Source organism: Rhamphochromis sp. 'chilingali' (genome assembly GCF_963969265.1).
Source record: "Rhamphochromis sp. 'chilingali' genome assembly, chromosome: 17".
Lineage (NCBI taxonomy): Eukaryota > Metazoa > Chordata > Actinopteri > Cichliformes > Cichlidae > Rhamphochromis > Rhamphochromis sp. 'chilingali'.
The window spans coordinates 35,029,637-35,056,561 of NC_137944.1; the positions used below are offsets into that span (position 1 = coordinate 35,029,637).

The 26,925-nt window shown below is 43.8% G+C and overlaps 1 protein-coding gene across 1 annotated transcript in view; it reads right to left on the reverse strand.

Moving 5' to 3' along the window:
* Positions 1-26,460, reverse strand: part of LOC308385282 (tenascin-like) — a 48,776-nt gene extending 22,316 nt beyond the window's left edge. Inside the window, exons 1-6 of the mRNA XM_080864123.1 lie at positions 26,333-26,460; positions 23,157-23,515; positions 22,131-22,188; positions 21,792-22,010; positions 14,588-15,862; positions 6,974-7,089 (exon numbers count right to left, since the gene is read on the reverse strand). Of these exons, the coding sequence (XP_080720249.1) occupies positions 6,974-7,089; positions 14,588-15,862; positions 21,792-22,010; positions 22,131-22,188; positions 23,157-23,291 (1,803 nt within the window). The 5' untranslated portion in view covers positions 23,292-23,515; positions 26,333-26,460. The remainder of the gene's footprint in view (positions 1-6,973; positions 7,090-14,587; positions 15,863-21,791; positions 22,011-22,130; positions 22,189-23,156; positions 23,516-26,332) is intronic.
* Between the last annotated feature and the right edge of the window lie 465 nt (positions 26,461-26,925).

Sequence of the window (26,925 nt, forward strand, 5' to 3'; positions counted from 1 at the left end):
CTCCCTCGCTCTCTTCCCATCTCCCTCGCTCTCTGTGTCACAGCTGTAGGTCCACGGTGATGTCATCTCTCTGGCAGTTGCCATGTTTTTGACAGTGTTTACATGTTTCCTCGGCAACAAGCATCCCACATCTGCATCTTTTTCTCTGGACCTTGAGGAGTTCACTTCATCCACCTCTGTCAGCCCACTCTGCCCACTCGGCTTGTTGTCTACTTTTCGCTGCTTCTCTGACTTTAACGCTTCAAAGCTGACGGCCGTGACAGGAACAGGAAACCTCCAGAGTCGGAAAGCCGGAACCAAATTCTCACAGTGCGACTGCCGCAGCGAGCCATCCAAACCTTTTCTTTGCCTTTCCAAAGATGACACATCTGATCATTTTCTGATCGGATTCCCAAACCAGCAAATGACTTAATGGGCCCGACCGTCACAAAAAAGATTCTTGTAATTATTACTGGGAGGTTTACATGTGGCTTTCAAGCAGTCAGACATCAGGAAACAGCCCTCTACGACTCCTGACATCAAGAAAACCAGCTAACCTTGACCTCTGACCCTTTGATGGTTTCTTTGTTGGTGAACATGTTTGTCACAGAGACTGTAAATAAAAGATGGAAGTCTGTTTTTCAAAGCTGGAACGTAAATCAGCCACCACCTCGCTGCTGTCTTTGTTGTTTTGGAGCTATGTTTGGATGAGAGGCTGAAGTGCTAAGTTAGCAGCTAATGCTAGCTAGCTCGATGATCCCTGTTAGGCAGCACATAAGCACATTAACCTAACCCCCCCATCAAACTAGTGAAAGTGGTACTCTCCTGCTGTGCACAACATTTATTTCTTCATACTCAGGAAGCAGAAGAAAGCCTTAAACTGAGTCAAAGTGCTAATATGACCAAGCTTGTTAGCAGGCTGCATCAGCACAGAGGGAGCTAGCAGGCTTTATGAACGTTATGCTAGCACCATGAGCCGCACAGTAAGCTCTATTATTTTTCAGGGGACTTCTTTAAAATGCTTCTTTAACAGGACAGATAGAGTTAGGAGGTCCGGTGACTCGAATTAGCTCAAATGAAGCGTAGCAGGCAAAGAAGCACCGTATCCTTCATTTACTGGTTGAAAACAGGTGATTTTTAGGATTCTGGACATTTTTTAAATCAGTTTCATTTCTTCTGAACGATGAATAAATGAAACCTCCTGTAAATATTTGACATTTTTTCACAAGAAAAAAAAGCAGAGAGAACTTTAAGCTGCCTGGTGCCGTCTTACTGAGGACAGCTCTGACTCTGAGCCCAACATTTCACCAACACCATAAAATGATGCAAACTTTGGAGACACGACGAGTGAAATGTGCCAGAAACAGCACATGTAACTGCACATATCAGCACCGATCTCTCATCCTCTGTCCTTCTATTCCACTCCTGTTTTCTCTTCCTTTGTTTGTCTCTCTTTGTTTTCCGTCTGTGTTTGGACTGCTTCAGGATAACGTCTCCCCTCGGTGGGTTCGTAAAGACGAACACATGTCGATCTGAAGTTCAGCTCCAGTTTTGTTCCCTCTTCGGCCAAGTCTCCATCATTTCCTCCGCCTATTAACCTCCATCCATCCATCCATCCATCCTTCCTTTTGTCTCTCTGGTGCTGTTAGTCGTTCCAAACAAAGTCATTACTAAGTCTTAATCCCTCGATGATGTCAGAGCGGGAAGAAAATTACAGTATGAGGCAATCACTGTAACTGTGTGTGTGGGAAAACATGTCTGAGAGGAGGCCAGCACGTGTGTGTGTGTTTAATGTAAAGCAGCGACTTCTTTCATCTCAGTGACAGTTTTGATTTTAAGTGATGTAGAAAGAACGAGTTTAAACGTGTTTTGGTTTTGCCGAGGCCCCCCCCCTCTCTCCTGCCGCTCCTAAACTCACAAATACCAACGCAATTAGTAATTTTCCCTTCTGTAAGGCCCTCTGCAGCCGATTGATCGCACATGTTTGTGAACAGACTGATGAACATGTGAAGCCCAGGTTACGAAGCATCTCAATACTTCTGTGATTAAAAGGACAATTTAGTGTTTTTACACCAGGAGAATGATCAGACCCCATCATGCATCACGTAGCTAATGACCATATGTAGAAGGCCTGGCTGCAGGGCATCAGACATCCCGCCACCCACACACTGAGATAGATGGAGGGAAGCTGTTTTCTATCATGTTTGGCACACGGAGTTTGAACTCCTGGTTTCCTGCAAACAGTTTCCATATAATCCCAGAAAAACTGGTAATTTCATCAAAATTATATGATGTTCTCCCGTTTCAGTGTTTGGTGCCAGATGGGTGAAATGGAAACAGAGAAACGTTTACACTTATTAGATAATGAAATCATGTATGAGCCACAATAAGTCACTATATTTGACATATGTGACTGAATTGTTACCTGTTATTTTCAGGTATTAATTCAGTTAAAAGCACATGACTGAAGCGTGCTGTAGTCCTGACTCAGGTCGTCAAAGGTTTCCAGGAAATTTGCATAGAAATAAACACGTTAAAGAAAGACCACATGTCCAACATGGACATGGCCTAAAAGGCTGCTGAATGAAGTTAGTTTTTCACAAACATGATTATCCTCTGCAGTCCTGTGCAAAACTACCTGCACCATAACTCAACACTGCATCAGTCAGCAGCAGGAAATGAAGTGGTGATTTCCTGTGTGACTTCTTTGGTCTCTGACGTCGTCGCTGAGGAACTTTGGCCACTCCACTCGTTCACGCACAGCATCTCAGTCAGGTTGACGTCTGCACTCTGACAGCAGCTCGATTCAGCTCTTCTGTCAGAGTTCTGCTGCCGTGCTTGGATCGTTGTCCTGTTGATGACCCTGTCCGAGCTTTAGCTCACGTTTGACTCCAGACGACTTTGGGGAACAGAGGTCCGGGCAAATGGCCCAAATGATTGTCCTTCCTCCACCGTGCTGAGCGCTGGTATGAGGTGCTGCTCTGCATTGTGGACATCATCTCCACTTTGGTCTCGTCTGTCCAAAGGACATTAATCCAATCATGAAAAGCTAAGCTGTGCTGCCAAATAAGCCACACCCACTCGGTGCTTTTCAGGTCAGCAGGTCTCTGTGCATGACGTCCTCTCAGAAACAATCACATCCTTATTTCTGGCTGCAAATACACATTCATGGTCAAACAGTCTCTAAACTGCAGCTCACTTTTACATATTTGCACGTCCTGCTGTTGCTCTGTCCTGCAAACATCACTTTAAACAGTCTAACGCTTCAAACTGAAACACCTTGAACTCATTTGCACAAACTTGCACGCTCGGCTGTTACAAGCGAGCAAATGATGAACAGCTTCATCAGACAAAGCTACGCTACTGCGCCCCCTACAGGCGGTTACATCAGAGGAGCGGACCGAGGACGTTGTTGCTATGTTGCAGTTTATTTTCGTCCACGATGATATGATTGTGTTTGTGTTGCTAACACTGTCGCTAACGACACTCACTGTCAGCGCTTTAAGGTTCCTGTGAGGGAAGCAAATAAAAGTGCTCATATGTGGTTTGAGGAGAATCAGCAGGAAATGCAGCACATGATTAAAGCAGGAGATGAGGTGTTAGTGTCTTCCACATGGGCTCCGACTGCCAAGCGCATCCGGCTGCGATGGAACGAGTTTGGCTCTAAACGAAAAGCCAAAATGAGCGGAGGGAAAGCAGACGAAATGAAAAAGGAAATCCATCAGCCGGCCGTCCTCCTGCTGCTCTGCTGCAAACATCAGCCCGACATTAACTGATACATAATTACTATTATTCGTTTTCACAGGAGAGGCAGATTCGGTGTTTCTATATTTAGTGAATGGTTTTTAAACTCTTTGTCAACAGAATGAAGCTTGGTGAAAGTCCCTGCCCTGCCTGGAGGGTCGTGGTGGGCTGAGCAGCCACTCTGGGGCGAGTCCAGGTTTGATTCTGTTACGTCTCCTCCATCTTTCTTTTCTACTGTCAATCTGTCCTGTCATAATTAAAGCCATCAGGATCCATGAGGATATTTTTTAAACCAAATTAATTTTTAGATGACTCATCATACCTCTGCAATGCCCGAGGTTTAAAGAGAAAGGGCAGATGTGTTGTTGCTTTGATCTGAAAACACACATCTCTGTGCCGTGTCCCGGCTCAGACTCACTCAGTCTGACGCATTCACGACTGATTTTTGCTGTTTTAGAGAGAAAACCTCCAAAAGTCCTATGAGCAAGAACTTGGTGACGGCGGGAGGAAGAACTCCAACAGAACCAGGATCAGGCAGTTTTTATTAAAGCCATTCAAAGGCACCTCTGAGAAATATTAGCATCTTATGAAGTTCAAACATGTAAAATTAGTTGCTTAGCAACACTGCTAATGATTTTTTAAAATCATAAAACTTCACAAAACTGAGTATTTGCTTCATGGTGTCGTGTATTAATAACACTGAATACAGAGCGTGTTGTAGAGCAGGCTGATGAGTTTATGCATGAAGGTGGATGCTGGGTGTTTAAAGACAGTGAGTGGTTACTGGTGATGTGTCGGCCGCGAACGAAACGGCTCTTAGAGCCGGGTCTTTGACGTGAGCGACGCGAGTCGTATTTTTTTTCTTTTCTTTCTCTCAGCCTCTCTCTCACACTTTTTCCCGCCTTGTGCTTTAGAGGCAGAGGGGGGAGGGGCGGTAGTTACACTCAGTAGCACAGGAACAGAGCGGGAGGGAGAGAGAGAGTTGCAGATGATAAAGGATTCAGAAAGTTTATTCATGCAGGTCCATATGACAGAGAATGTGCATTTCTTTTTGTTTTCATATTTTAATTTATATTTAATTGTGTTGTGGTTTGCAGTGTTTTGTGTTGTTTCTCTTTAAATTTGTTTAAAAGGAAAAAGCTGAAAATTTAAATAGTTAAAAGTTGAAATGTGAATAGTTGGTTTTTGTATCATATGATTTATTTATTACATTTTATGTGGAGTGAATAAATAAAAGTATATTTACGGTGGCTGCTACAGACAAAACACATAATAACTCAAAACACGTACAAAACACAACAGAAGTGCTCCAGGATGCTAGGGGGCAGTGTTGAGCTTTTGTTACCTCGTGGCTACACAAGCCGGCAAGTACCAACGACCGGATTTGGTGTGTGGTAGTAACAGGTAAATGAACTTTTTTTTAAATTATTTGAATATATATGAGTGCTTGTGTATAAATACACAAACAATACACACATGCTTTCAATTGTGTAATTTAAGTGATCTAGTAGCTCTGCTTTGGAAGTTCAGTTAACGCTAGAAATGTTTCTTGGAGTTTGTACGTGTTTTGTCTCTAGGGGCCACCACATATATTTATATATAAACATATATAAATAAAACCACTTTTTTTTTACATTAGTAATTCCTTTTGTGCATAATTGTATATTATTGTTAATAATAAATTAATTAAAGCAACAAAACAACCTGAAGAACCGGCTCTCTATAAAGAAATCCCATCACTAGTGGTTACTTTACAGGTGGACGTGGGACCACCAGAGTCCACACAGCGCTGATCGGTCCAAACCCGGCAGGATCCTGACACTCCAACAAATTTATGTCCCCATCACTTTCCAAATCAAACCCACTCTAGTAACCACGGTTACTGATGTTTATTAAATATTAGCTGGAAAAAGACATAAACAGCAGCTCCATCTAAATCTCCAGGCACATTCAGCTCCCCTGTCACGAGGGGTCACTGCAGTGGGTAGCTTTCCTCCACATCCACCTACTGACATGACCCCAAAGCAGAGCTCTGTCTCCACCTGGAAAGTGAACCAGCAACTGAGCGGATGTGTGAACCTCCACCTCCCAAACCTTTGAGTGGTAGCTAAAATGACCCCCCGAAGAAAAAACTATTGTAGGTTACATTTCTTTGTTTAATTGACTTTGAAATTTCAAAATTGTGACTTTCGCCGCCATCTGGAGACGCTGAGTTTCACTTCCAGTCACGGAAACATGAAAGCGGCGCTTTGGTCTCAAACCTGTGCTCAGCGGACGGAGTCACTGAAGTTTAACGCCATAAAATCTGCAGTAATTTAGTGTTTATGGAGCCCAGAGATCTCCTCTGGCACTGCAGCCCAACCTCACAGATCATTCTTACAGGCGTTTGTCATGGAAGTGACAGACTGTTCGTGTCCTTCAAAATAAAAGACCAACACACCCCCATCACTTACACTTTGGATATCCTCTAAGGTTTGCAGACTGTGATTGCTGTTATGACTGCGGTCACATAAAGCAGGATTTTTATGGTGTGTGTCAAATGTTTGAAGTTCATTTTGAGCTCAGCAGTTTTGTGCTTCAGGCTGTGAACGCTGCTCACAACGACGCACCGCAGTTTGATATTTCTACCTGCAGACCTCTTTGGAAACTTCACTGAGGATCTTGTAAAGAAACGTGTGTCCTCCACACTGCTCCACCCTCTCTACATGACCCGGTGAAGGTCCTGGATAAGGGGACAGTGAGGACTGTGGATCTGTTATGTGAATTATGGAAATATGTGCGTGAGCCGAACAGGTTTTTACTGGACTGTCTCCGTGTGGTTCCACAGTGTGAGAGAAAAACAGCAGCTGGCTTCACATTTTATTCATTTTATTAAAATTATTCAGTTTTAAATGGGGCCTTTCTGCTTTTCCATACTGGAAACACTGGTCTGAGTCATAGCACAACACGTATATTACTGTATGTGTTGTATATGCAGTTAATGGTGGATGCTTCTGTCTAACATGGCAGAGTTTCAGATCAACACGACACGTCAAACGTCTCACAGGAGAAAGTGGGCCCCTCTCCGGGAACAACACACGTTTCTTTAAGAATGAAACTTCTGATTTTTCCCCTTTTTTGCTGCTTTCAGTTAAACTGATAAATTCAGTTCAGGTGATCTGATGCTGGAGTCTGTGCACGTCTGCCAAAGAACCACTGAGGAGGTAGAGAAGTGAAACTCAAAGACTTTAAAGCTTAACCTGCCGCGTACCTGGCTGCTGAAGGTGATGTAGTAGGTCTCATACTGGACAGGAGGCGGAGTCCAAACCAAAGCGACTGACGTGTCTGTGATGTCCTGAGTGCTCAGCCGGGAAACACCAGACATGACTGAAAGAGAGAAACACAGACTTAGCTGCACAATGAGACTCAGGCTAACACCACCGTGTGCGTTTGTCTCCACGTGTTTGTGTGGCAAAAACTCCTGTTCAGCAACATTCCTGCTTTAGCGGACGCCGCGCTTTGCTGACCTCATGTTATAGGACAGAGGCGAAGCAGCTAGCAGCACAACAACAAACACGACCTCTTCACCTGGTAGATGACCTGGCTTCATCCACCAACACCATGGCATCTGGGAAGGAGGCCCTACAGCAGCTCCACCCTGTCCCAGTGGCTGGAGCGGGCCAGCCTACCACACTCAGCCCTCTCCACCTTTACATGACCACCACTGAAAGTGGAGCACAGCAGACTGCCAATCGACAGATCATGCTATCAACTGTTTAAGACAAGTGCACGTTTACTGAGCAAATATGCAATAAGTTTATTTATACAGCAACAAATCACAACAGCAGTCGCCTCAAGGCGCTTTATATTGTACAGTGGACCCTACACTATTAGATACAGAGAACAACAAGCATATGACCCCCTATGAGCAGCACTTTGGCGACAGTGGGAAGGAAAAACTCCCTTTGAACAGGAAGAAACCTCCAGCAGAACCAGGCTCAGGGAGGAGCGGGGCCATCTGCTGTGATTGGTTGGGGTGAGAGAAGGAATATATTTGGGGCAGTATAATCCAGGAGTGACCTTTCAAGCTCTTCCACTCATCAGGTGACAACAAACATGATAATAATAATAATAATAATAATAATAATAATAATAATAATAATAATAATAATAATAATAATGGCTGTATTCAGTGACTTGCAGATGGATCACACACAGACGAACATCATCGGCGCCACAGTTTAGTCACCTCATCACAAACGTTCCTGTCCATGCTCCGTGCAGTCGACACTGCTGAATAACCCTGCAGGTCTTCTTCCTCCTCGTTTTCTCTCTCCTGTGATTGATGCAGTGGAACAAGCAAAGTGTTTGTCCTGCAGCAGGAGGCTTTTTCTCCTCCATCTTACCCAAACCAAAGTGATGCATTTATCAGAGTTTGGCATCAGCCTTAATGAAACCTTAAACCATCTGCTCCCTGGCACCACAACAACAGGACAAACCATTCGATCTGATGTGCAGGTTGAAAATGACACTGCTCCAGTGATGAGGGGTGGTTTTCTCATTAAGGCTCATGTCCAGGTCTGTGATTTCCGAGCCACAGCATGAGCTCAGATGAGGAAGAAGAGGCAGATTTCAGTCTTTGAGGGGAAAATTGAAAAGCAGCGGGAGCTGGCTGAGACCGATCGAGGAATCTTCTGGTGACCACAAACAGGACTCAGTGATGTGGAAGTGAAAGAAGCTGCTGGCCAACACATTCACTGTAAGTTTACTGAGGCGATAATACATCAGAAAAGCTCTTTATTTGCTTATGCACTCTAATGTAACTTACATTAATATTCCTGTGTGCTTGATGCAACCCACAGCAGTGCTGTGTGTCCACTGGAACACTGGAAAACATCAGCTTACCTTTAAAGGTGCACACTATTTTTACTGTACTGTTACAGCACTGTATAGAAGTAATCATCACATGTATGTAACCTCTGCACCACAGCTGTGTTGGCTCTGTTTCAAATACAGCAGCTGAATTTTCATTTGCTTCAGGTGTTTGTTCTTCTTTGTTCTTTAATGAAAAGAAAGTAAAAATACAAAGAAGCTTATCTCATCCACCTTCTGCTGCTCTTCTCCCATCAGTGTTCTTTAGTCAGCTCATGAGAACAGCCCGACGGACTCGGCAATGACCCCGCCTCTCCTGCCACTGCTGCGTCTGGATTAACTTTATTTCCTCCCAGAGGGAACGTCGTGACTTTATTTCAAACTTCCTCTGGGATGGTTTAAATCGCTCACACCGCAGCAGCACGGCACAAACACCGGCGCAGTAAACAGACCAACACCTCCGGCTCACGGAGGCCGCCTCCATCAGCCTCCATCAGCCTCCATCAGCCTCCAACAGTCAAACTGGAAGATCCGCTGCTCGTGGAAGGCAGCTACTCAAGTTCAGCGTGCGTGTTACACATGTAAAGAAGCATTATTTGGCTGAGCGCCTTCACAATAAAAGCTTCCCCATTCTGCAACATTATTCCATCAAACAGTTTCTTTTGCACATAAACGTCATCAGACTGATAAATATTTCTCCGCTTGATCCCATCTGCTTTGTGTCTGCGTCTATCAGACTGTGGCCTTGGTGGTTTATTCGCTGCTTTACGTCAACTCTCACTGTTCTGTTTTGCGTGATGGTTCCTTTAAGCTTTATCGATTTCAGCTGCCACAACGTTTTGATGTTTGTTGGGTTTGTGTGTCAACAACTGATTAAAGTTATAGCCAACGGCCGTCATGTGGAAGGCACATCAACACAAACATACATTTAAAGACACAAAAACTAAAAGAAACATTTATCAGAACAAAATGTGCACGTCTGAGTGTTTTCAATCAAACACTTTAAAGAAACCTAGACGTGCCTTTTTAGGTTTGCCTCTTATCTGTAGTTACTTTTATTTAATTTAATAACTGTACAGTTCTCTGGTTATAGGAACCACTGTCCTCGATGTAAATATGTAAGAAAAATGTTTCTGTCCTGTTTGTTTGTACATGTGTCTTTCTGGCTGCTGTTACAACCAAATTTCCCCTTGTGGGACAATTAAAGGATTATTCTATTCTATTCTATTCTATTCTGTTCTATTCTGTTCTATTCTATGTTCAGGCAGACATTTCAGTTGTTTTCTCTGAGAGCACTTTGTCTCACACTGGGCCAGTAATGGCATCAACATGATGAAGCTGTGACTGTCTCTTCAGTACTTAGCATGTCCCACTGCTATGACTGCTTAACAACAGTGGAGAATAATGAACATATGATATTTGGAGGAAGCAGCAAGTCGCTGTCAAGAACCTGCACTTTGTTTTTACAGCTGGTAATATGTCAGTGCAGCGATTAGAGCACGCTGTAGGTGTTACAGGTACTGTGGCAGCTGGGGCGCCAAAATAATACCATAAAATAACAGAAAAGAACTTCCTCATGAAAATACGGTTATTTTCAGCAATGACAATAAAGTTTGTTGCCCTAATTCTACACGGGATTCTGCCTTTTTCAAGTGCTTTTAAACATTAAATTAGGAACATTTTAATGTGATGAAACAATGAAATTACCTATAAAAAGGTCAATGAATGCGGCAATATGAATAATAATACTTAAATGTACAGAAATATACAGTTAACAGTTGGTTTACATAATAATGGATTGCATTCATATAGCGCTTTTGAGACCCTCAAAGCGCTTTACAATTCCCCTCTGACCACCACCAGTAGGTGAAGCGTCTTGCCCAAGGACACAACGACCGAAACTGTCCGAGCCGGGGCTCGAATCGGCAACCTTCTGATTACAAGGCGAACTGCAAACTCGTTAATTTACATTAGAAATGTAAAATCAGTCTATTTATTTAAATTTAATGATATTCTAGAAGAACAGTACAAAACTGTAAAATACACAGTAAATACTTTTATATTACAATATTTTTTTTACAGTGTGCTGCAGTGGTTTGTATCATATCTATCTAACAGACTCCAGTTTGTGCATGTAAATGGAGAGTCCTCTTCACACACTGAGGTTAATTATGGAGTTCCACAGGGTTCAGTGCTAGGACCAATTCTGTTTACATTACATCAGGAAGTCCTAAAAGTCCCTGAAAAGCCTTCAGCTGATCCAAAATGCTGCAGCAAGAGTCCTGACAGGGACTAGAAAGAGAGCAGATTTCTCCTGTTTTGGCTTCCTGTTGAATCCAGAATTCAAAATCCTGCTCCTCACATACAAGGTCTTAAATAATCAGGCCCCATCTTATCTTAATGACCTTGTAGTACCATATCACCCTATTAGAGCACTTCGCTCTCGCTCTGCAGGCCTACTTGTTGTTCCTAGAGTATTTAAAAGCAGAATGGGAGGCAGAGCCTTCAGTTTTCAGGCCCCTCTTCTGTGGAACCAGCTTCCAGTTTGGATTCAGGAGACAGACACTATCTCTACTTTCAAGATCAGGCTTCAAACTTTCCTTTTTGCTAAAGCATATAGTTAGGGCTGGACCAGGTGACCCTGAATCCTCCCTTAGTTATGCTGCAATAGACGTAGGCTGCCGGGGATTCCCATGATGCACTGGGAAACCAACCATCATCTCTGACCAGCGCGTGGTCATAAACTGGAGGGAAATATCCAGTTAATAATAATAATAATAATAATAATAATAAATTTTATTTATGAGCGCCTTTCAAGTCACCCAAGGACACTTTACAATAGGATAAAACACTTAGTAAAACAATGGCAGAATAAGAACAATAAAACAAAAGCACAAGATAAAATGAACAAACAGTGGATTCACAGTGAATATGCAGATTTGAACAGATGAGTTTTGAGGTGGGATTTAAACTGGGGGAGAGAACCAATGTTTCTTATTTCAGGGGGCAGAGAGTTCCACAGCCTGGGAGCAGAGCAGCTGAAAGCTCTGCTTCCCACGGTGGTGAGGCGGAAGGAAGGTACAGCAAGCTGGATAGAAGAAGAAGAACGAAGTGAACGGGCAGAACAAGTGGTGGTTAACAGGTCAGAAAGGTAAGGAGGAGCAAGGTTATGAATGGCCTTGAAGGTGAGCAGAAGTTGTTTGAATATTATCTGGAATTTCACTGTGAGCCAGTGAAGTTCCTGAAGAACAGGTGATGTGCTGGTAGGAGGGGTTCTGGTGATAATGCGAGCAGCAGAGTTCTGAACCAGTTGAAGCTTATGGAGGGATTTTTGGGGGAGACCATGCAGAAGAGAACTGCAATAGTCAATACGGGAGGTAACAAGACTATGTACAAGAATGGACGTAGACTGGGTGGAAAGAGAAGGAAGCAATCTGTTAATGTTACGTAGATGGAAGTAGGCAGAACGGGTGAGGTTATTGATGTGTGATTTATAAGAAAGTGTACTGTCTAGGATGACACCAAGGCTCTTAACCTGAAGAGATGGGAAAACTGTGGCGTTATCGATGGTGAGTGAGAAATGGTTTGCCTTCAAAAGGTTGGATTTGGTGCCAATAAGGAGGATCTCAGTTTTATCCTCATTGAGCTTTAGAAAATTAGAGGTAAACCAGGATTTTAACTCGGATAGACATTCTGTAAGGGAAGAAGGTGGGAGGGAGGAATCAGGTCTGCAAGAGAGATATAACTGGGTGTCATCAGCAAAACAGTGAAACTGAAGATCAAATTTGCGGAAGATGGTACCTAGAGGGAGGATGTATATTATAAAGAGAAGAGGGCCTAAAACTGAGCCTTGAGGTACACCAGAGCTGACGGGGAATAGACGAGAGCGGGATGATCTTAGTTGAATAAACTGGGAGCGGTCGAGGAGATATGATTGAAACCAGGCGAGGGGTGTGTCAGAGATGCAGAGAGAGGAAAGTCTGCTTAGAAGGACAGAGTGAGAAATGGTGTCGAAGGCTGAGCTCAGATCTAAAAGGACGAGAATGGTGAGAAGACCAGATACAGCTCCGATTAGAAGATCGTTAGTGACTTTAAGTAGAGCAGTTTCGGTACTGTGACATGAGCGAAAACCAGATTGAAATCTCTCGTAGATGTTATTATTAACCAGGTGTAAATGAAGTTGAGCTGCAACCACTTTTTCGAGTATCTTAGAGATGAAGGGTAGATTGGAAATCGGACGGAGGTTGTTAAAGGTGTTAGGATCTAAAGAAGGTTTTTTCAGTATAGGAGTGACTAGAGCAGTTTTCCCCCCAAATAATATAATAACAGCAAAAACTTGCATGTTTTAAAGAAATAAATGACAACTGTCTAAAATAATGTGAAAAGGCAACGTTTGCTAAAGGAAATCATAATATTTGGATGTTGGCTCGGTGTTATGTATTTGCATCTGTAGCTATGTTTAGGAAGGAAAATCAGTGTTCACAAAAAATCTGTTTCCAATCAAACGTTTTTGCATCATTTAAATATGCCAACAGTTTCTCCTGATTATGTCATTACTGGGGTCTCTGCAGCAGGTGGATGGAAACATACTTCACACTTTCTGCTGCCCACTCTGAGTTTACTCAGTGGGCTGTCAGGCTGTGGGACATCCCTCCCTCCACTCCAGTAAGTGGTCAGTTGCATTTGGGAAAACACTTAAAACTCTCACACACATGCGGCTGTCCTGTGCAGCTGTCTGAGGGAGTTTTTATGTGGTCTGGACTCTACCGCTCTGGTAATGAAACTGCTCCGTCACTCAGATCACTGCAGCGTGAACAGCCTCCAAACAGGCGTGCTAATAGCCTACCACACCCTGGTAACAACAATGGCAACAACAACAACAACAACAAGAAAACATGGCTGAAAGAAGTACGCAGCTCGGCTGATGCTGCAAAACTGTATCAAATTAAACAACCCCAGAATGACAGTTTTAGAAGAAATGTGTGGTTTGTGCACATTTGTTGCAAACAGATATTCCCACTGCAATTAAATGTGATCCTGTCATGGTGAACAAATGTTCTTCAGATAAGAATGAGACACAAACATGCATTTTACACAAAATAAAGGAAAGACATACACCAATGTAACCATGTCCCTAACTTTAACCCACACCGCTATACACTCCAACTTTTAAGAAATTCACCCTGGGTGTAGTTGATGTTAAGAGATTATTATCTACAGGAACAAAAACTATGTTTGTTTACCAGATCCCCAAGGTTTGATTCTGTTCATCTGGACGTAGATGTGGGAGAAACGTTTCGTCACTCATCCAGGTGACTTCTTCAGTCACCTGGATGAGTGACGAAACGTTTCTCCCACTGAAAGCTCTACATCCAGATGAACAGAATCAAACCTTGGGGGTTTACTTACCTGTTTGATTGAGCATGCATCAAGATGTTTGTCTACCAGACTGTTGACATTTTCCCTGCTGTATTGTTGGGCAAAGTAATCGGTCAGGATTGACTCAACCGGACATTACAGGAAGTGCAGTTTTGGTGCTCTGGCTTCATTTTCCACCTTACTGTTCAGCTTCTGGTTCCGTCCATGCCCCCACCATAAATGTAACCAACTCTTGACTATTTGTGGTTAAAGCCAAGCCTACCAAGTCAAATTTAAAGAGGCTTGGTGGGGAAATAAACAAGCTGTCTTTCTTAAAACAGTGAATTATAGCATTTACACTGGGAGCAACTTTGCTCCTTTGTGCTGTTCGTGCACAGATCGATCGATCGATCGATCGATCGATCGATCGATCGATAGATAGATAGATAGATAGATAGATAGATAGATAGATAGATAGATAGATAGATAGATAGATAGATAGATAGATCGATAGATAGATCGATAGATAGATCGATAGATAGATCGATAGATAGATAGATAGATAGATAGATAGATAGATAGATAGATAGATAGATAGATAGATAGATAGATAGATCGATCGATATGGAGAAGATAAATGGAAGAGTTGACTCACCGACATCACAGTTGGGCCCAGTCATCCCCTCCTGACACTGGCTGCAGTCTGGTCCTGTGAACCCCCGACGACACGCGCAGCTCCCCCTGAAGCAGCGCCCCCTGTTGTTGCAGTTGTTGGGGCAGCCTTTAGCACTGCAGTCTGCACCAGTGAATCCATCATCACAAACACACTGTCCATTCACACAGCGCCCCCTGTTGTTGCAGCTGTTTAGACAGGTTCTTTCAGAGCAATCCTCGCCAGTGAATCCATCATCACAGACACATTGTCCGTTAACACAGTGCCCCCTGTTGTTGCAGTTGTTGGGGCAGCCTTTAGCACTGCAGTCTGCACCAGTGAATCCATCATCACAGACACATTGTCCGTTAACACAGCGCCCCCTGTTGTTGCAGTTGTTGGGGCAGGTGTTTTCAGAGCAGTCGTCACCTGTGAATCCGCTGTCACATATGCATTTACCATTAACACACCTGCCACGGTCGTTGCAGTCATTTGGGCATGTTCTTTCAGAGCAATCCTCGCCAGTGAATCCATCATCACAAACACACTGTCCATTCACACAGCGCCCCCTGTTGTTGCAGTTTTCAGGACAGACTGCCTCAGAGCAATCCGCACCGGTGAAGCCACTGTTGCAGACACATTTACCGTTAACACACCTCCCACGGTCATTGCAGTTGTCTGGGCATGTCCTCTTTAAACAGTCTGGCCCAGCGAATCCAGGATTACACACACACTGCCCGTTAATGCAGCGCCCCCTCCTGTTGCAGTTGCTGGGGCAGGATTTGTTGAGGCAGCTGGGACCTGTGAAGCCACTGTTGCACACACACTTGCCGTTCACACACCTGCCTTGATTGTTGCAGTTATCGGGGCAGGATCTCAGGGAGCAGTCATGACCGGTGAAACCAGGATTGCACACGCACTGTCCGTTAACACAGACCCCTCTTTTTTTGCAGTTTCCGGGACAGGATTCATCGGAGCAGCTGGGACCTGTGAAACCACTGTTGCACACACATTTGCCTTTCTCGCACCTGCCGTGATTGTTGCAGTTATCAGGGCAGGCTTTCAGGGAGCAGTCAGGACCGGTGAAACCAGGATCGCACACGCATTGAACATTCACGCACTTCCCGTTGTTGCTGCAGTCCCCGGGACAGTTGGACTGGCTGCAGTCCGGCCCGCTGAATCCAGGAAAGCAGACACACTTGCCATCCTTGCAGCGACCCTGATCACTGCACTCACTGGGGCACTCCTTGGTCTCTGGTTTGATGGAGCATCCTGCACCTGATGGACAGGAAGAGGTCAAGAACAGGTTCCTGATCACCACGGCAACAAGCTAAATTCAGTTTAAACCATTTTGAACCAAGCTACAGTATCTGTGACATCAGTTCAGAGATCCTAAAAGAAATCCTGACTTCTTTTTTGGAAACCCGAGTGTGTGTTATCTGGCTTCATGGACAGATAGAGCTGGGTGTCATCTGCATAGCAGTGTAAATGTATGCTATGTCTTCTAATGATGCTGCCTAAGGGAAGCATGTATAATGTAAACAGAATTGGTCCTAGCACTGAACCCTGTGGAACTCCATAATTAACCTCAGTGTGTGAAGAGGACTCTCCATTTACATGCACAAACTGGAGTCTATTAGATAGATATGATACAAACCACTGCAGCACAGTACCTGTAATACCTACAGCATGTTCTAATCGCTCTAATAGGATATTATGGTCGACAGTATCGAACGCTGCACTGAGGTCTAGCAGGACAAGCACAGAGATGAGTCCACTGTCAGAGGCCATAAGAAGATCATTTGTAACCTTCACTAAAGCTGTTTCTGTGCTGTGATGAGCTCTGAAACCTGACTGAAACTCTTCAAATAAACCTCTGCAGATGATCTGTTAGCTGTTTGACAACTACTCTTTCAAGGATGTTTGATATGAAAGGAAGGTTGGAGATTGGCCTATAATTAGCTAAGACTGCTGGGTCTAGAGATGCTTTTTGAGTAAAGGTTTAACTACAGCCAGCTTGAAGGCCTGTGGTACATAGCTGATTATTAGAGATAGGTTGATCATATTTAAGATTAAAGCATTAATTGACGGTATGCAGATATCCTGCATCATAGTAATGACTAGGTCAAATGCATTCTTAGATATCCAAAACATAAGACGGCCATCAGCATCACTTCAGTCATAAATGTGGTTTGTTGGAGGATGAATGAAGCATCTTGAATGAGTTAGAACCAAATAGTTACCCTTTGTTGCACTGCCTCAGTTTTGGGGGTAGAGTGAAGGGGGGTGGACGTCTAATCCTCTCTAAATAGAGTGTAACACAGCCTTGTTGTGACTGATTATCCCCTGTGTGTGTGTGTGTGTGTGTGTGTGTGTGTGTGTGTGTGTGTGTGTGTGTGTGTTGTTGCGGTGCAGAGGGTGGACTGGGCGGAGGTGGGGGCTGAGATCACACTGGGCACAGAGCTGAAGACAGAGACGCACAAACAGTCCTCTCCCGTTTCCATCACTTCAGAAGACAAAACATTCACTTTTCTGAAGCTAAACTAAAAACAGGACATTAACTTTTTATCCAGTTTTGGGTAATGATTTTGGAGTAAATTACAGTCTTACTTTATTCCCCCTAACACAAATCAGACCCCCATATCCTCACAATCTATGGGTCCCCATGTTTCAGGTAATACAAGTACACACACACAGCTCACAGGTTAATCTCTGCCAGTTTGTAATGTGATCATCTCTGAAATTAATCCAATCACACACTCAAAGAAAAACACATATTCTATTAGTAGAATACAGCTTTAGTCTACTTTACTTTTTTATTAGATTAACATAAAGCTATTAGAACACATAATAACAGATGGTGGTGAAATATTCAACAGGTCTGATGCACGTCTGAGAGAGCATGAAGGAGGGTGTAGGAAACAGCAGGTAGCTGCCCAGTAATGTTAAATAAAGTCAAAAAACTTTCATTTTCATTTCGCTTTGCTCTGTATTAGATGTTTCATATTTCATTCATTCACAGTGTTAACGTTTCCTCCAGGTGTAGATAACGCCTCCCACTGTGGGTCCCTGTAACCCTGTCAGAGACTGCTCAGCTGTCAGGTCAGCTTTCCACACATGAAGAGAAAGATTTAGATTTAAACGCCCACTCACATCCTGGGCCACCTGACCTCAGGACATCACATGATAGGGTGGGGCTGGGTTTCACAATGAGCTGACCTGAAGCGTGGCTGATCGTGACCTACGACCGATTCACACCTGGCTAATGTGATTAAGTAGAGAATGGTCCAGATGCTTTTCTTTCCGAGCTTCTTAGACCACGATGAGCTGGATGACTGAGAACCTTCACAGACGACACTTCCTGTGTTTCGTTACCAAACTGCAGAAAACCTGCATGCAGATAAATGTTTGTATACTTCTATGTGAAATGATGAGAAACCTTTTCAAGAAATCAACTTAAAAAACAAACAAAGACAAAAACCTACAGAATAGAAACCACATGCTCAGAGAGCTAATCGTCAGCAGAGACATGTCTGTGGCCTCTCATTGGTCTGTTATTGCTCGAGGTCACGGTGCGAGGCAGATTCACACAGTAATGCAGTCGATGGATCCTGCGCTGCTGTTGACACTCTGGTTGTGTTTTAAATGCGAGTGAAAAGGAAGGTTTATGAATCTGAGTGTCATCGTGGAGCAAAGATTGAAAAGGGACGTCCTGGGAAACAGAGAGCGGCACCTCCATCTCCTCGTGGCCCGTTCCTCCGGCGTGTCATTTTTGGCATCGGGTACACGTTTGGTGTTGTCGATGTTTGGACGCTGCTGTCACAGACTTTGCTGCAAAGCGATGCCCTCACAAAACAAGAATTCGGCAGTAAAAAAAACCTGGAGCGCACACAGGGACCGTTTCTTTAACAAATCCAATAGAGTCCAGTGTTTGTTAAACATATGTTGCTATGAACACACACTGTGCTGCAGACCAACAACATCTTGGGTCATTTTCACTGTAATTACGAGCTAAAGATCAGCCGCTGTAAGACCGACTGCTGCTCTGTATGCCGAGCGCCGCCGTGCTGCGCGGCGGGGAGGTTAGCGCCTGCTGATGCAGACTCGTATTAATCGCTGTTCTCTCGTGTTTCCTCCTCTCCTTGCGATGTTTTTCTGTTTGCGTCTCTTTGATCAGCAGCCACAGAATCCTCCCAAACATCCCCAGTGTTTATTTTCATAAATAGGATTATTGCTGGTTGTGCCAGAGTTCGGTTTATATTTACTTTTTCATCCATGCGTGAGCTGATTGCTCCATTTGGTCTGGAGTTTCTGTTTGCTAACCTCACCAACATGCTTCAGGTGCTTTTAGAGTGGATCTTTGGCTGGTTGGGGTTCATACTGTGGAGCTGCTGCAGGACATCATCAGCTCCACACTGATGAAATCAACTGTGGGTGACTTTGGAGCCATGTGATGGAAAACCTCGGCTTTCCTAAAGCTCCCGAACTTATTTCTTCTCGAAGCTTCGAGGCCTTGAAAACATGACTCACGATCTGCTGCACGTCTTTCTGATAAAGTTTGAAAACATTTGATTTTTATTTCATTTATTACTTTTGGATTTTTGGCACTGAGGTGGAACAAACACGACCTCGACTTTGTGTCTGTTAAAGGTTTGTATGCAGGTCCTGCTCCTCCAGCTGTTTTAAGTCTTTTGAGTCCTCTGGTATGAAAAAACATAATTTTTTCCAGCCTGGTATAAAGAATTCGTTCATGCATGACGAATGATTTTGATCACTGTCTCAAATTCAGTTTGAATTTTTATTTTTTTGCACGTGAATGAAAAACTTTTCACGTTTCGTTTAATGTTTAGACGTGACATGAAAATGTGGCTTTTCTATATGACAATGACAGAAATGCAGCCGGTCATTAAAGCTTCGGCATGTGATGAACTTTAAGAATATTTAAAATGAAGATGCTAAAATTATAAACGTCCATGAAGCATCAGATCGGCTCCTCACTGGCTTCAGGGATCTAAGAAGGGAAAAGTGCTGAGTGAGAGTTCATAAAGCTGTGAAAGCTTATCGTAGGGCTTGATCAGGTGACTTTTTCCACTCACGCCAAGCTCTTTATACAACATTCACCCATTAACCCTTTAAAGCCGGTCGGAGCGGCACGCTCTGTTTTGCATAACTATTTTTAAATCCCGGTAGCACTGCAACCACGTAAGCTAGCGCAATAATTTTTTTGCATATGAAACCGGAGGAGTTGTACTTGCATCTTATGCCATCAGCTTGTCCTCGGTCACAGTTCCCTTCCACATAAAGCTTTGCAAAAACTGCATAAAAAGCACTTGCAGCAACAAAAACATAATATTCCAGAAACACGCTTTGCCGATCCAATCAGCTGTTCATAACACTTCCTACCTTGGAACAGACGTCAGCGCGAACTATCGCATGTCCGCCATGACCTGCCCGAAACCGGAAGTGGCGTCATTTTCGCGGAAATGTAGTTTTTTTTACCATCAGGGCCTCATGAGCCTATCCGGTTGTTCAGTCTGACGTCACTAGCCGTGTCTGGGTCTAAACTCCGCTGCAGGTCCATATATCAAACGATCACTGTGGCATTACTGAGAGTTGAAAAACTGTCTAAAGTCTTTCATCTTTAATAAAATGATCAGCGTTCTGCTCTACCAGGTGTAACAATTGAGTTTAACATTCAGGCATCCATGAAAACGGAATTTATGACATTTAACGGAGTTAGAAGTTAGCAGGGAGTTAGCTCGCTAGCTTCTATCTAAATACAATATAGCATGTCCTGACTGCGGGGTTTTGGAAACAAATTAAAACGTACAGCTCTGCTATCACTTCCAGCATAAATGAAGACAGAAAACTAAACAGCAGTGACGTTTGTAGGGTTACTGAAGTTTGGCTAGCTGGTATATAATGATGTGCTACGTGACCGCTAGCGACACAGCTATGTTAGCATAATATAAACAAGCTAACTTTTTTTCCACTGGATAAAAGTTAACGTGAGTGTTCTCGGTGGTCAGGAACAAATGTAATCGCATGGCAGGATGCTGTAAAAGGACCAAACTTCAGCCAGGAGAACAACTGAGATAATCCATCCACAACACGAGGTTAGTCATTCATATACTGCTGCATGGGCTGGGCTGTAGTTACATCCTAAGGTTTTAAAAACTGAGCTTAAATAAATGATTAGCGGTAATAAAAGCCGAGGGAGGTCAACAGTGGTCGCTGACTGTTTTAGGAGCTTTTTGAGATCAAATAGAAGAAAATACAAAACATTAAACATGTTAACAACACAAAAGCCATATTAAACGCAGACTACTTTAGGCTCGGAAGCAGGATTCGTCACGTCATCACTTAATAATCGGATACTGGTGTTTTTAAAAGTTATGTTTGACTTTATGACTTTCTGTGTCGTTTCTGGGATGCTTAGGACTCATATTGCACAGCTGGAAATAGTTTATTTTGATGCACATGCTGTTTTTTTGCAAATTTGCAGTATAATATTTATTTTCGTTTTTCCTGCAGTGTATAAAAATTGCTGTATTTCAAAAATAAAACTATGAAGACACTCAAAATAAATTTCCTGTGGTGGGAAACTATTTTGTGAAACTTTTTTGTATTTACAGTTTTGAGGGATAAGCCTCTTAAATTTCTCTCACTAGAAATATATGTTAAAAAAACAAAAACGATTTTCAATTTTTTTGTAGTTTATTGCAAGTTTTTGCAATTTGTGTAATTACTATGCACTTAATGCAGACATATCATTAAAATCTGGGCTATAATGGTTGTATTGATGTATAGCAACTTGAAATGCTCCCAAAAATGGCTCCACAGCATGTAAAAATATAATATAAGCTCTGGCAGACTTGGTTCTATGGTAGGACTTAAAGGGTTAAAGCCGTGTTTCTATGCTTGTGTCCAACATTCACACACTGATGGATGATCTGGAGAACAAATGATCGTCCCTGCCTCAGCCTGGTTCTGATGGAGTTTTCCTGTTAAAAGTGAGTTTTTCCTTCCCACTGTTGCCAAGTTCATGCTAACAGGGATCTGTAACGGAGGCTTGTTAGCGCTCTGTAAGAGTGCTGTTGACATAAAAGTGTGCCCTCTTTAACGCTGATAGTCGCGTCTTTCTGCTCTACAGATAAATATTGAAGGTAAGAAACGTGGTCGATCTAATAGAAATATCCAGTTTTACCTTTGCTTTCGTTTGAGCTGCAGCAGTTTCCTTCAGCCCCTCCACACGTCTCCCGGAGGGCTGACACCTCCCTCTCCAGCCTCTCCAGCCGCTCCCGCAGCGGAGCAAAGTCGGCGTCGCATCCACAAGATCCAGACCCAGACGCCGAATCTGAGGGAACCAGTTTGATCTTATGGGTCAGAACCAGAGGAGAACCAGGCGCCAGGTCAATTTCTTTACCTGCAAACGAGGACATTTGGTTGTGATTATATTCTGCAGTAGGAGCTGAGCTACAACACCCCCCACTGCTGTGAAAAACTACAGTTTCTGGATGTTCTTGTTTCAGGTCAGACTCTTTACCTCCTGTACTCCCATCAGATGCATCACCCTGAGTGGCACAGCCCTCTGAGATGACCACCTGCAACAGCAGAAAACACCAATCATTGCACTTTGTTTCATGTTAAGTTTTCATGTTCTCAATGCTGTGTTCTGCTGGTTTGTTCCACATATGGCTTCTCATGTTTCTACGTTCCTGTTGTCCTGGTTGAGTCCTCCTGTGTCGTATTGTCCATCTTCCCATCAGTGTGTTTGAGTCTAAACCTTTGAGTCGTCTTCCTGACTGTGTTTGGACTTTGTCAGGTTTTTGGACTGTGGATTTCTTGCAGCCACCTTTTTTCATGTTACTGAGCTCGGGGTGAAATAATCGCTGCTGCTCTGGAGCACAAAGTGTCATTTCTGAAAGAGTCCATTAGCATTATCCTTCATCGCAGCTCCTCTGATTGGCTGTTCGTCTATCTAGTTGAGTTTGCTCTGTGCCCGCTGGAAACTGGAGCTCAACAAAAAGGTTCCAGACAAATTCACATTTGCACATTAGTCCGGCGATGCCGGGGTAGATATATTACAGAAGGCGCAGGAGGTTTATGGCTTTAACTTTCTGCTTTTTCCAACATTAAAATGTGCTGGAGCGCAGGGCAGCAAAGACGTCAGTCATCAGTTAAAACACATCGAGAGTTTGTTGATGATAGGTCTCTGCAATTTATTCTTTGCTTGGACTGCAGACGGCTTGGAACTGAACTCTGACTGTGCAGTTGGCTTTTGCATCATCTCCTGAGCAGATTTCTGGATTCAAACGTCCTAACAATGAGATGCCTGTATGTTCATTACTGGTCTTCACTGGCTTCTTCCTGCAATAAGGAATCATCTGCAGACAGATATGAAAACTTAAAACTCCTGTGATTGCGGAGTCAGATGTTACAGGGGCCATCAAATAAAAGCAGATAAAGAAGAATTCCCTGAACCTTTTAACCACACTGACCCTCGTTTAACCCAGATGACCACTGAACTGCCGTGAGTCGGCCCATTTATCTCAGCTAAACCCTTAATCACCTTGAAGGAGTCCTGCTTGGTGTCCCTTGGTGTCCGTTGACCCCTTAACTGTAGCTCTTTGGAGGTTGACGGGGTCAGGAGGGCTGGGCCGGCCAGGAGGAGGAAGAGGAGGAGGCAGGGGATGAAAGGAAGCATCGCCAGGGTGGCACCAGGAGAAGACTTCCCTGGGTGTTTGAGGAGAAAGATGCCGGACCGCTCGGGAAATCGATGCTGACGGACGTTTGCCGGTAACAGCGGAGCCGGTTGCTTCCAGGACTCAGTTGGAAAGAGACTGCAGATCTGGACCTGCTCTCACTTCGCTTCAGTCACAGAGGTGATGGATTTTTTCCTCTCGCCTTTGCTCTCCATGGGTTTTCCCACTGGAAGAGACACAGAATTACACATTTAAGCTCACCTTAAATTTCATGTTAGCGCAGCAGACTCCACTTTGGCCACAATTAGCCGGAATAGGGGGCCATTAGCTGTTTATGGGCCCGTCAGCGGAGCATGGCGGCCAATAAAAACCCGATGGAAAAAGTAACTTGGTCTGAAAGAGTAGCTTGTTATCCTGCAGCCGATTTTCTGACATGCGGATCAGGCCGGGGCCTGGCAACGCCGAATATTACTTCAAGTGCAATTTGGCCCCAAACAGCCGATTATGTGTGGAGCATCTGAGGAAACAGATCCCAGTTTAGAGTTTCTTTACTTAAAAAAGAGGCAAAATTGAAGCTCTGTGAATGTTTGTAAGACTTCTTTAGATACTTACACCTTAAATCCTGTTCATGTGCAGGAGGAAACACTGCAAACTCCTCCTGGTTACATGACTTTTACTTTACATTGTTAGCATATTTATGAGCAACAAGTAGCTCTGTGAATGGTCTGTCGGCCTCAGTAACCACCCGTGTGTCCTCTCAGTCCACTGGAGTGAAACAAGCATGTTTGCAGTGAAGCTGTGATGAGTAGATCCTGATGCCTCTTCAGCTTCAGCTTGCACCAGCCTGACTTCTATCTGTTATTTGTCTTTGGCTGTTTTAAAGCCTCCTATGAGAATAATTTAACTTTTGATGCAGGTGTCCTCAGGACTCGTCCATCATGTCTCTGCTTCAGCTCAGCTCTGGATCTGAACCCTGAACCTTTCCTCTCCGTCTGTCCACATGTTTCTCTGCTGCTAACTCGACCGACACACAGAGGCTTCTGCATGTGCGGTTTGATTTAGATCTCAGTCTGGACCTCGGCCAGTTTCTGCTCAGTGGGTCTAAGTGAGAACGATTACCTTGTAAATAGCTGCCTGTGACAGCTGTTCCAGCTGCTACGGGAGAACCTCAGGAGGGCAATACAAATTCTCAAAATACACCATGAAGGCTTCTCATGTGCTCTTCACCTTTACTCTCAGTGCTGCTGGAGGCTGTTCCCTCACTGCTTCCAGACTATGTGACAAACCTGTCGCTCCACGCCCACACTCAGGTTAATCATTTGATAGCACTGTAATGACCAGGAGGAGGAGATCTTATAAACCCTATAAATGTTCTTCTGGCTTCAAACCAGCAAGCAGGGGTGCAACTCCAGAAACTACTATTACCTAGTTAATATCGAGTAACACAGTCACAACCTTCAGACATACATGAGCGATCTCAGGTCTCAGAAACAGGAAACGGGTTTGACTTTGTGAAACTTTAACATTTGTGCTAACAGAATGATGAAAGATCAGGAACATCAGGAAGCACATTTACATGCTTTGGCCAAAAGCTTCCCCGAGACCACAGAGGATCACAGCAGCAAGAGTCCAGTGAGGAAATCTGGCAGCTGTGGGTGCAACAACACAGACTGTACATAAAAAATGGAAGTTGTTACTGTGACATCAGCCACTGGTTTCTGGATTCTGTGTTTTGAGGGCTCAGTGTTTTTGCAACCCGGTTAGCATATATGGACAACAGGGCGGCGCGCTAAGGTAAATGCTAATACTAGCTAGCCCAGTTAGCAAGCTGCTTCCATAAAGTGGGTGCAGAGATTCCTGCTAATGTTTGCCAAGTAACAAAGTGATGAAATGTTAGGAAGGACTGTGTGTGTACCCTCACAGCAGCCATGCTATTGGTCAGATAAGTGCATTAAAAAGAAGCAGTTCAGAGATGAAGCTAGCAGCAGTACACAGTTACCATGAAGGGGGGAAAGTAGCTGTTTAGCAGCTTGTAAACCTGTAAATGTTTGATTCTGCTGTGAAGTCAGATGTTCTAACATGTGGCCTCTAGTGGACATTAGAGGAACTGCAGTTATTGGCAGTCATGAACTGCTGTAAGTTTTTAGTCCTGCAGGTTGCTGATTGACTTGCTGATGAGTGAAATAGCAGATTTTTTTTTTTAATCAAAGCAGTTATTTGATTCAGTCCATCACAGAGGACGGAGACTTCAGTGTCACAGAGACGACGTCCAAACATAAGCCTGCATCGATTCTGCTGCAGGATGCGTTATTACATGCACGAGTCTCTCTGATCTTTGGCTTTATACATAAAACTGAAAACATTTTACTTTGTCTGTATTTCTGCATCATTACTGCCTGGTTCTCTGTAAAATCCTGATTTGGATATTTGCTTTATGATTTCCGTCACAGCTCTGCAGCAGTCGGCACGTTTCACATCGTTGGATCATGTAAAAGAAATTATGATTTATTTTTTACATGAATGAATGTCTGAAAAACATGAATCTATTCCATTTGCTGCCAATTATTATCACCAAAACCCACAAATCCTCCCCTGTGAAGCTACAGCTGATGAGATCAAATTAATTTGGTCGTTAAACTGACAGAAAACAGACAAAAGTTCAAAAGTCCAACAATTAAATCTTTTTTCAACCAACAAATAAAAAGAAATCTTTTCAGTTTATTTGTAAAAGTCATAAAAATGACCAAAATATGAAACTCGTGTTCTTGCAAAGCTCATAAAAAATAAAGAGATAAATATCTAAGCAATTTAAAATAAATGAAACATGAAGCTAAAACCTTTTGAAACATCGTCGGCACTGAATGTAAAACAGCAGCTGCTCGTTTCACCCTCGTCCTCGAATGAAGAAAAGCAGCAATCATGGCTGCACAGTTCTGCTGTTTAAATGATGAATTTTCAAATGAAATCTGCTCTGCGTTACATTCATATTAAATGTTTATGAACCTCGCTCTCAGCAGAGTTTGTTCCTGCAGCAGCATCCTACCTGCTCAGAGAGGTGAGGAGTTTCCCTCAGCGGTGCTGAAGTCTCGTCTCAGTCCGGCTCTCTCGCTGACTGACCGGCAGGAGGAGGACGAGGAGGGTGATGGACGGAGCGAGAGAGGAGGGGAGGGGAGGAGGAGTGCAGTAAAATTTTCTCATACTTGAAGAATTTTTCCTCCCTCTCTCCTCTCTTCCTCCTCTGTTTCCCTCTGATGTAATTCTGTGGGCTTTACAGGTCCCCGCTGGGCGGAGGGCTGGAGATGGAAAACATCTGATTTTTAGATGTTTTCAGGGGCTCATGTGTTTCAGAGGGGTCTGCGTCCCCCGCTGCAGGACGCTCTGCTGGTTAGCGGGCGCTGAAGGACCCAGCTGACTCCACACAGGCGCGTGGCTGCGGGCGCTCGTGTTGCTCAGAGAGGATGTAAAATAGGTGCGTGACAGAGTTTTCATTCATGTGTGACTGCAGGTTTGGACAAAGTTACAGTGTGCTGATTCAAAGCATAGACTGTAAGTAAAGATGGAGGAAGGACTCCTGGGACTGGGAGACATTTTTAGTCCCTCGTGCTGTTTTATTGCTGCAAGAATGTGTTTGGATGA